Here is an 11,102-nt window from a genome sequence, read left to right as displayed (position 1 = left end):
AATCAGTCTGAAACTAATTAATATTTAGTGAATATATGTAGTAATAACTATTTTATATAATGAAATCCCCCCAAAAATGATTTCCGGTAATTGCAGCATTCATGCTTGCAACTTCATTTGTGTTTTTCGGGATCTAGTTTTCCTCACTCATGGTGTTCTTGTTTTTGCTTTAGTTCTTGTCCTTAAGTTAATGTCTAATTAGCTGGCTACTCACCTGTACATCAAACCAACACAGCAGACGACACAGGCGAGAACCATAACACCCAGAACTGTAGCAGCAGTTCCAGCTGGGGAACCACCGGAGGCTGCAATGAAATCACAATGTACAAATGAGATCAAAAAAATAATCTTACAGATTCATTTCAGTGCCTATTAATTAATTCTTACACTCACCTAATGCTACATTGACTCTTGCACTTGCCACAGCGAGACTGACATCATTAGTCAGTGAGACATTGAGGCAAAAAACTCCAGAGTCATTGAAGAACTGACGAAGGATCATCTGACAGTCTGGGGAGGGTGTGGCTGCATTACAGATGGTTTGTAGTGGTGTGATACAGTCGGCATCAGATATGACAGTGCAGACCTCGCTGGGCAAACTGCAGGAAGGAGAGTGACAATGCAGAGATGTTGATACAAGGAGAAGAATCAAACTTCATTTGTTACTTTCATAAATATGTTTGTTAAATGTAATACCCAATAAGAAATTAAACATCCAATCCTCTTATGAGCCAACTAGAAGATTATAATATTAAATACACATTTTATATTAAATATTAGAATTTTAAATGAAATTCTAAAAGTTTAATAGTCTCAAGACCACTTTTTTTTCTAACTTTATTACCATTTTGGAATTTGTGCTGTGTTAACACATAGGACGTCATGATAAAGTGGCCTTTGTGTTGATAATATAACAGTGGTTTTGTAAATCTGTGCAACGTTAATTAAGACGATTACACAAAATGATCACAGGCACAGAAGGTCTCAGTCAGTTTTTGTATCTTGCTTTTCTACAGGTGTTTTTTGCATTTGTAATTTGAGTATTGAAGAATTGAAGAGAGCCTGCTTATAGATCAACAATACTTTGGATCGCATGTGTTTCAAGTTTTGGACAAACAGTTCTGATTACTGACTACTAGATGTAGCTGATTTAAAGTCCCTCTCTGGTCATTGATTTAATCCCTAAAATCTCATCTTTTTGGATCAAAGTGACATATTTAGATGTTTTTCCTTGAAAATAATCCCTTCCTGCCTAAAAATGACTTAAATGTAACTCTTCACTGTTGTCTCCTTTAAAATGTGCAGATCTAGGAAGTTCCCACCACTCTGTCTAACCAAACCTTCCCCACTCGCTGCAGCTCGAACACACCAGCTCACCTACAGTTCAAACAGTGTAAAACTGCTCTATGTCACAAAGTGAAGATTAGTAATACTGGAGTAATTCGCCATTGATGTTCGAACTGGAAATCGAGTCTGAAGAACAATATTGATACAGAACACTGCACCGATTTGTTCCTGAGGTTTGTTACTTATGAAACCTTGGAAGTCTGAATCCGTGTCATCGGTACGCTGCAGTTTCATGGTAGAAATGCTGTTGCACAATGTTGACTGATTACTTTACTTATGACATGTTTGAATAGAGGCAATGAGTGAACCAAACTAACTCCAACTGTGTTGCTATTAAGCTAGCTTGTGTAGTTATTTGATAAATGTCACTACTAACCTTCCCTGACAGGTAATGGTGACGTCCACAGCATTCTGCTCCACCTCAGTCGCCATCGATACAACACTCAACATCTGGACAATCTCTACACTTTCAATTCCCTCTGCAGAGTTGAATGAAGACGAAAGAGAGATTTGAACACAATTAAACCAAACTGTTTCTATTAAACCACACAAACTTACATAAAAACAGAAACTGTATTGACTTACGGACAACATCTATAGATGTGGCGAGGGAGCCATAACGATAGACCGTGCAGTCAGCCGTCAGCTCCGGTGCTTGTCTTTTAGCCACGACGAGGGCAACCTGTGCTGGATCAGCTTCCACTTCAGCCTGAACTTCACCTTCAGCGGGAGCAGCCTCTTCTTCACCTGCTAGTTGACCCGGTGAACAATAGAAAATTGATCTTAATACCTTTTGTTACAAGAGCCATCAGCATCTTTAGTTTGTGTACAGTTGCAGTAAATGTTCACCTGCAGCAGCTGCAGTTGCTGCAACTTCGTTCTCGGTTTCCACTATTTCAGCCTCAGTATCAGCTGCAGCATCAACTGCTGCTGCTGCCTCCTCTACAGCTGTGGGTTCAGTGGCAGCAGCAGCAACAATGTTATCAGCAGGGGCTTCTGTTTCAGCTTGGACAACTTCTACGGTGGCTTCGGCAGCTTCAACAGCAGCATCAACACCAGCATCGGCAGCAGCAACATCAGCATCGGCAGCAGCAACATCAGCAGCAACATCAGCAGCAGCAGCATCAGCATCAGCAGTCACCTCGCCTTCTTCCTCTGCAGCTACATCTGCCACAGGGGCAACGGTGACAGTGTCGGCAACCTCAACTGCAACTTCTTCTCCTTCCACAACAGGGGCAACTGAAGCAGCGGCATCAATCACAGCCACGTTTTCTGCAGCGACATCTGTCACTGCTGCTGTGTCATCTGCAGCATCTATATCAGCTTGTGCTGGCTCTTCAGCTGCAGGTGCAATGGAGGCAACAACAGCTCCTTCTCCTGCTGCAGCTTCTGTTTCCTCTGCAGCAACATCTCCTTCTGCAGCGGGAGCAGCAGTGTTGGCGGGGTCTTGTTCTGCTGGAACCACAGCTGCATCTACTGCAGGGGCCACTGAGGCGACCTCTACAGCCTCTGCGTTGGGATCCACGACTGCTTCTCCATCCTCTGTGTCTGTGGCCGCATCGGCAGGCTGCACAGAGGCAGCAACTGGAGTGGCATCAGAGGCAGGAACATCCAGAGCAATAGCATCTCCTCCTTCGGCTGGTACAGCAGGGACAGCTGCAGGGGTGGCGGGCATCACAACTACTGCCGGAACAGCAGAGGCATCAATGGGAACAACTGCAAGAAAAGTGTCAAACTGCTGAGCAAAACGACATACATGTAGATATTAAAAAAGAAGCAATTAGTTAACATCTTACCAGCAGTGGGGTTTCCACAGCCATTGGGGATGGTTGCCATCAGAACCACCTGAGGTTTGAAGGAGCCAACTGCCAGGTATGTGTGTGTGACGGTGCGTTCTCTGGAGATCAGAGTTCCACTGGTGTCACCAAAGTCCCAGCTGAAACTGATGTCTGCGTTGTTCAGGTACTGGCTGGGATCGTGGAGGTTGACGGTAAAGGCAATGGCTTGGTTCTGGATGAAGTTCTGGTCGCCTTGGTTTACGTCATTGACTTGGGCAAGTGATATGCTGAAGGGAACCTGGTCTGATGATGGAAGAAAAAGATTACATTAGATTAGAAAGTCTTCATTGTCCCAATTTAGGCATAAAACAGTACAGTACAATCCATAGAAACATACACATAAATAATAAATGTCATCAGGTGACTGATCATGACCATGTATGTAGCCTACGGTGCAAGGACACAAGCCTAAAGCTAAACCCTGCAGCTGAGGGAACAAAGGATCTGAGGTATCTCTTGATTTGGCCCTCTTCGGGAAGGAATACCTCTTTCCAGAAAGCAAAAGTCGAAACTCAGCATACAGAGGGTGGTGTGGGTTGGCTAAGATGACCGTTGCCCTCTGAATGGTTCTTACTTGATAAACATTGTCGAGCTGCTGCAGGCTACTGACAGTGTTTTTTTTTGGCAAAGTTTGACAATGCTCTTCAGTTGATTTTTATTAGTGATGATAAGGATCCCGTACCAGCAAATAACTGCAGAAGTTAGGACTGACTCAATGAAGGCTGAATACAACATTGTTATAGAATATAGAGATGTTATGATGGGGGAGACAAATGTCGTAGAATCTTCTTCCTAAAGTTGGAGCTTAGAAATCACCTGTGATGGTGAAGACTGAGGAGGCATATCCAAGGGGGATGAACTTGTCTTGGCCGCGGCAGTGATAGATGACGACCTCCATGTTGTAGGAGCCCAGAGGGACGTTGTCTGTGCCGATGGTGAGCGAGGAGGAAGGTCCATCTGCCACCTGCCAGTAACGCCCTTCAATACAGTAACATTAGGATTATTTGGAGTGCAGTTTTTTTTTTTTTTTGGGTTTTTTTTGCTCCCGTCATATATTAACTGACTGTGGGCTCATTTTACACTGTCCTACACGTCTGTGGAAACAGCAAATCCATGCAGTATGACTCAGTTAAAATGCCATAAAAATAGTACCATAAAAACAGGAGAGAAAAAAATTCTATAATAACAATAATAATAATAATAACAACAACAACAATAAAAACCTAGAAGCAGCATGCACAGTATTTTCCTGAATGCCCAAAGGCTTTACCCATACTGATGGAAAAATAGTGATTCTACATACTCTAGATATTTTACGACTTCTATTTATTTTCATATAAATTGTTGGTCACACTTCTCTCCTCTCTGCTCTGAGCAAACACAGCCTGCAGTTTAGCTGAAATATTTGACTGTTGACTGTTGATCATGACTGTTGGTTGCAGCTGAGTCACTAATGGCTGCAGGGAAAGCCGATTTTTTTTGTGTTTTTTACAGAATCTGGTTTGTACAAATGGCTTGCTTTTCGGCAAATTTTTACATGGCACGCAATTTCATAAAATATCAATATTTAAGCTCAGATCTGGTTAGTTTATATGATGGAACTACCGGTACATGCCACAGATAAGTAGTTCAAGGACTGTAACAAAGTTGAAAATCTGATTATTGTTTCTGTTTTTACAGATTCTGGTTGGAAAAAATGATGTAATTTTAGCAATTTCTTAAAAAGTTCAGAGTGTTTTAGTGCACTGCTATGGTCACAGTTTTGTATTGTGAAGCAAATTAGCTCTTATGATCTGACCAACAAACTGCTTACCTTAAATAATAATTTTACCAAAGTAAATGTTGACATCAAAGCCATCATGCATTTCTTACAAGGTGTGACATAATAATGTTTTTAGTCTAAAATATGAGAGATGATTACAGACACTTGGTTTAATAAGAAGGTTTTGCTGTTTATTGTCAGCGATATGGCCTGAGGAGAGACTTACGCATGTGTATAGGAGTTTAAAAGCTTTTTAATGATCTCCTCTTTTTCTGTGTAAAGATTTGATTTGTGTAAAGCTACATAGTTGTTGTTGTTGCATTTTGAAGACTTGTTTTTTTTCCCCTGCAAGTTTCCTTTTACAATGTACTTGGGAACTATATCAACCTCATGTGTTACAACCACAATATATCGCACAATACTGGTGAAAAGCAGCATGTGCTTCAAACAGAAGAACAGTAATTTACCCCATGTCTTCCACACAAACACATAGCGGGGCTTCCTGTTCTGGCTCCTGGTGAACTGTGTGCCGTCAGGGAAAACTCCACTCATGTTGGGGTCCTGGTCTGGATACACAGCCTGACCCTGCTGATATTGTTGTCCTGAAAACAACAGCAAGCATCGATCACACAGGCGGCAATCATAAGCATCTGCATATTAACATGACCAACTAGAGGGAAAATAAGCTGTATTTTATCATAATACAAAGAAAAGAAAAGAAGAAAATACACTGGATTACTGCTTGTAATTAATTGGACTTGGTTTAATTGGTAATTAATATAAAAATATTTCATAAATATCTATAATTCACCTATATTTTTAAAAAAAGGGTACGAACTTCTTATGTGGGGATTCTGTTAAAAAAAATACATTAAAAAGTCTAAAAGTTAATATTTGTTTTTGTATGGATGGCACCATACACCAAAAAATTAGGATTACAGCACATTGCTCATCAAAGATTTTGCTGTCATCTCTGTGTTACTGTCCTCTGTATCTGCTTCTTGTTTTGAGCATTTGTTTAAAAAAACCAAAAAACAAAATTGATCAATCCATAGAAGGTCCCCATGGTAAACTGCAGTATCAGCCCTCCAGTGTACCATTTCTATCAGTAATCTTACCATCGATGGTGCAGTTTTGCGCCCAGACCACCTGTCCGTCAGAGAGCACTGTCTGGTTCGGTGGGAAATTTAGATTAATATTGAAGGTTGCTCTTGCTCCAGTCAGGGTGGGGGCGTCATTCTTCAGATCAAAAGTTACTTCACCACCTGAAAATAATACACCACACACCATTTTCACATATTTAGATAGATTGACAGAAAGAATGGGCAGACTTTAGTTTCCAGAAGGAGAAGACCGAGCCTCACCAGACCAACAGTTTCTGAATCTCTGGTCTCCATCTTTCCACACCGGATACATCCGGGAGTTCCAGGATCGGTAACGTGTGAACTGACTTCTTTGTCCTGCAAGAAAGTTTTACAACTCTTCAGGAAGGGAAGCTATAGCATCTTCCAAGAATCCACAGCAACATACATAACTGATAAAAGCATTGAGTGAAGCAACAGCTGAAGGAATATAGAGTTAAAGTTGTGTGACCTTTGACAGTGTAGTCATGAAATGAATGTAATAACCAACAAAATGTAAGAGTTGCTTATGTAAACGAGAGCAGGCCCGTGCTTATGCTGCTGTCGGGGGTGAGGAGTGTCAGGGTTCCTGGCGGTGGCGGCAGGAGTCACACGACCTGCAATCCCCCCCAATCCCTTTCATGTGACTATCAGCTGAGCAGCAGCATCAGTAATCCCAGTGAGAGGAATGAGGCTCCCAGACACTGGATTTTTTTTTCCCAGCTAGTTATGTGTGTGTGTGAGCGGATATGAAAAAGACTGCGGGATATTACCCCACTATTACATGACTAATGATTTCCAAATCTTCTTGCATGAAAAGAAAATACCATTTTGAACGACGGTTTTCTGAATTATAGCCCACAAAGTGGAAATTAATTCAGTTAATGCTCGTGAATGCAGATTGGTAAAAGAAACACTTCAGTGGCGTAAAATTAAAACGTCAAGGTTGATCCGTCTTCCCTCATTTTAACAAAGCGTGGAGTGTGTTAGCATGAAACAAGCGTGAAATGGCTGTTTAATTTGTTATCCAAACCAAGAAACGCTGACTTGGAATTGATGAGGAGGCAGAAGTTTGTTTTGGTTTGCTTTAGTCGCAGTAATTCAAATGATATACTTCTGGGTTGTTACAAAGAGCAAGCATAACTTAGAGAAAAATGACTCCATCGAAACAAATAATTTTGACACTTATTCGGCTGCCACAGTTTGGTTTTCTTAAACAAGAGACAAAATCTATAATTAAGGTGAGATCATTTCATTTCATTACTTTGCAGATTTCCTTTTTTTCTTTTAGATGTTTTATACGAGTTGCAGGTGCAACAGAAAACTGCTATTTATTGTAGTTTCTCTGACAAAAAAAGACGAAAAAGATGCATAAAAAATCCACGAATTTAACTTATGTGACTATTTAGAGAAGATTAAATAAAAGAATACATTTATTGTTGAACAAAATGCACCTGTAACACAATGGATATGATTCAAAGAAAAGGAAAACAAATGTTAAAAAGAAGTCTTCTGTAATTTCAGGTACTCACTTATAGCAGTGGCCGAGGTAAAAGCCAAAACAAGTAGCACTAGACTCCTCATCCTGTGGTCGGTTGTTTGTTTGTCTCTGAGCCCCGATCCTCACCCTGCAGTCCTGAACCCCAAACGCAAACTCCCACACAGACTTAACGAATGTCTCCTCACTCTCTTTAAGAAGGCCTCGAATCTGAATTACCATAAAGTTTCTTCTCACCTCTGACATCACTGGGAGCCTGCAGACTGGCACCACCCCCACCAAGATCAGGAGGAACATAGTTTTGTTAACTTTCATTGTGCTTTGCCGGAACTGTTTGGTTTTACTCGTACCTTTTGACATTGTTATCATTTGTATTACATTTTATGCTCTCACCAAAGCTTGCTTCATGTGAACTCAATCACCTTTCTCTGATTCTTTAATCATAAATGCAATGTCTCCAATGAAGAGCTCAGGAAATTGCAAAGTGACTTACAGAAAAATATGGGTAAAGTGCATGTTAATAATTCAAATGAACACAAAGTAACAGGCATCTATAAAAAGTGCATTATTAGACGGTATTAAATACTTTTTGCATAGTTAATGAAAATGCTGTACGTGATGGAGACCGCTGAGAACTGAGTGCAAAGCTCAAGCCGTGCCCATGCTTGGCATATGACCTCACAGTTATGTGTGCGTGGACGTCACAAGATGAGTGTGTGGATGGCTAATCAATAGCATCCTTTTATTTCCTCTCTCATTTCTCTGTATCCTGCTGTTCACCTCAGGCTGCTGCAGCTCAGAGAATCTGTGCTCGCAGCAACGCAGACACACCCGTGCTCAGTTTTTGAGACAAAGATCCTCCTTCGTCATCCAGAGCTTGAGTCAGGAGAGACGATGAATGCATTTGGTGGAATAAGATGATTCTGGAAATGAATCTTTCTCTCAGACTGTGTGTCCCATGAATTAGTATAACTGTTTTGTATTGGTTTTGACAATTTGTGGGTTCCTATTGATCATTTTTTCTGTGTTTTCTCAGCAAATATGAATCTAAAGAATCAAGTACCTTTAAATAACACATCAGAAATAAATCAGCAAATCCTGAGACACGCTAACATCGATACTTTGTGCTATTTGACATCTCAGGTCTAAAAATAAGGGTGGAAAAGTGAAGCAACATTGTAATTTAGAGATCTACCTGTCATACGCATATTTTTTGTCAAAAATGCTAAACACATGTTTGTAATGCTTTATTGCATAATAATTAACAAAATAATGAGAAAGCTACTAAGCAACCATATTAACAATGATGTAATATATTCAGTTATTTTAAAAATGTGGATTATTAAATTGAATCCTTCAAAACATGCAGTGTTTTTTTTTTTTTTTTGATGGGAAAAAACTAAAGGATTAAAGAGTAAAGCGTATATGGGTTCCTTTTATTTCTCTGTTTTGGTTTTAATTTGTTTTGTTGGGGTTTTTTTTAAAACTTTTTTCTTTTTTGACTTTGGTTAATTAAATGATTATGTTTAATTGAGGAAAAAGAACGTATATGAATGAGCTTCACCCTATAGACAGAGTCACTTTGAGCTCTCTGATCACAGTATTTGCTGGATTTCCCGTCATGTTGTCTCCTGCCTGTGAGACTGTCGAGGCTGCACCACATGTGACCTCTCATGTGCTCACAACAGAGTTCAGGAAGAAATAAATCCTCCCACCAGAGCACCTGACTTAACATACCACAAATAGTCAACCCTTAGCTTCTTTCCACATCGGCATCCACTGTTTTTTTTTTTTTTTATTATCTTAATAAAGTTGTTCCCAGGTTTCAGGCAATTTCTGGATTTAACAGAGTTGAAAGAGTTGTAATGACAAGTCATTAGAAATCTGCTCACTTTCCAGGAATATTCCTGGATTTATTAGACTGCAGCTTAGTCAGGTCAAAATTAACATATCTCCCATTAGAAAGTTTATGAATTACAAGAACTGCCTGAGCTGATTGTGAAAAGCAATAAAAGGCAAAGAAATAAAAGGGGCGTTTAAGCTGACATTCCTCGCAAACTGTAAAAGCACATACAAACACAGACTCTGTTCTCAAAGCTGCAGTCACACACAAGCTTTCTCTTTTCAAGCAGGAGTAGAAAATGAGGATTGTAATTTAGAACTAAACAAGGGCCAAATCAGTGAGGCCATCTGGACTGTAAAAAGATCAGACCGGACGAGCAAATCAGCTCATGACGCCAGCAGCAGTCATTCAGTGTGTTCACAAGGATTAAAGAAACTGATGCTAATTTGTTATGTTTGTTCTTCATTTAGTTTCTTGTTTATCACAAACACTCAAAAGATTTGCAGACACCTAAAGGCCAGGGATAACAGCTTGCAGCATGTTCGCTTCTACAACAACACAAAAAAAAATTTCCTTCCTACATGACTATCAGCAGGAAAAAACTCTGTGTTGGAGTCTAGATGTAGTTCAGAAGAACCCTCCAATAGTCTCATCTTCTGTGTAAAGCAAGTCTGTGCCAGGGCGGATTTATAGCTGTAGGGTGAACAACTGAGGTTTTACGTACCTAAATCATATCACATCAACGTCAGTGTAATTATTTAGGATTTGGCAGATCTCCTGACAGGAAACCTGCTTCCTAATTAACTATGTCCACATGGATTATTGTTCAGTTTATGAATCCAACACTTTTGGGACAGGAGCCCCCTCTAGATATTGGTTGGATGGAGACATTCAAATTCTTTCTTTTGATAAAGAAACCATCACACATTGACATATAGCGATGGGAAAAACTTTAGACAGTACCTTTGCCTTTATATGTACAGTATAAAATCAGAACTAACTTCTTTGTGGCGCTCAGAGATGTCACCTCGCATAAATCTGCTGGGTGGAGACGGGTGGAGCCTCTGGGCTTTGATCATGTGCAGTATTGGTATGAATGCTTTCTATGTCTGGTCTCCACCAACAGAAGCTGTTTCTTCATGCAGCACAGGACACCAAACGACTTACAGACAATCCTGGCTCATATTTCAGATCAATGCAGACATTTTTCAAAGAAGACAATGGGCGGTTTTCCCACTGCAGGAACTCAGAGCAGGGCGTGAGGTGGTGCAAACGTTTACAGGAACTGCACTGTAATCGGCCCTTTTAGTTTTTCTGTTTCCATTGCGGTGTAGTATTCGACAGTTTCTACCATGACGTTAACTCAGAGTGCACCAGAATAATGACCAAAATAGTACTGGACATCAATACCGTTCTATCAGCATGTAGGGAAAAATAAAGATAGTTATGTTGCCCTTTATTGTTAATTATGGGTTGAAGATGGTGATGGTAGAGGAGGAGACTCAAGGACAAGGACATCAAGAGGGATAGATAAATCGCACTTTGATTTTAGCCAATCAGTGTTTAAACCTGCACGTCAGCTTTTTGAGGCTGTTCAGAAGTATGTACCCTGGAGTTAGTACTTTTATCTCCCTTGAAAACGACCTTCAAAGAGTTTCTACAGGTGCAGTTCGTCCTTTGCTTGTGGTCGGAC

General features: G+C 40.3%; 1 protein-coding gene across 2 annotated transcripts; it reads right to left on the bottom strand.

Moving 5' to 3' along the window:
- Positions 1-210: 210 nt before the first annotated feature.
- LOC103359383 (melanocyte protein PMEL-like) lies at positions 211-7,734 on the bottom strand. Of its 2 annotated transcripts, none has more exons than XM_008284707.1 (11): positions 7,601-7,734; positions 6,312-6,407; positions 6,066-6,212; positions 5,415-5,549; positions 4,002-4,163; positions 3,144-3,428; positions 2,197-3,063; positions 1,933-2,097; positions 1,724-1,826; positions 394-599; positions 211-305 (listed from the first exon to the last, which is right to left on the bottom strand). In XM_008284707.1, exons 1-11 carry the CDS (start codon positions 7,650-7,652, stop codon positions 211-213), a joined length of 2,313 nt encoding a protein of 770 aa, XP_008282929.1. In that variant the 5' UTR covers positions 7,653-7,734. The 2 variants fall into 2 exon arrangements, with proteins under 2 accessions (XP_008282929.1, XP_008282930.1); XM_008284708.1 differs by having other exon boundaries at positions 1,933-2,094.
- Between the last annotated feature and the right edge of the window lie 3,368 nt (positions 7,735-11,102).

The sequence above is a fragment of the Stegastes partitus genome, unplaced genomic scaffold (assembly GCF_000690725.1).
Source record: "Stegastes partitus isolate 25-593 unplaced genomic scaffold, Stegastes_partitus-1.0.2 Scaffold368, whole genome shotgun sequence".
Lineage (NCBI taxonomy): Eukaryota > Metazoa > Chordata > Actinopteri > Pomacentridae > Stegastes > Stegastes partitus.
Note: the sequence above shows the minus strand (reverse complement) of the source record. Positions and strands in the feature narration are given on the sequence as shown.

Bases quoted from the DNA above. Each gene is read 5' to 3' on its own strand.
- LOC103359383 (XM_008284707.1), bottom strand. From the start codon at position 7,652: ATGAGGAGTCTAGTGCTACTTGTTTTGGCTTTTACCTCGGCCACTGCT. The intron at 3,064-3,143 runs GTAAGATGTTAA...CTTTTCTTGCAG, and splicing joins CTGTGGAAACCCCACTGCTG to TTGTTCCCATTGATGCCTCT. The intron at 600-1,723 runs GTTAGTAGTGAC...TCCTTCCTGCAG, and splicing joins ACCATTACCTGTCAGGGAAG to TTTGCCCAGCGAGGTCTGCA.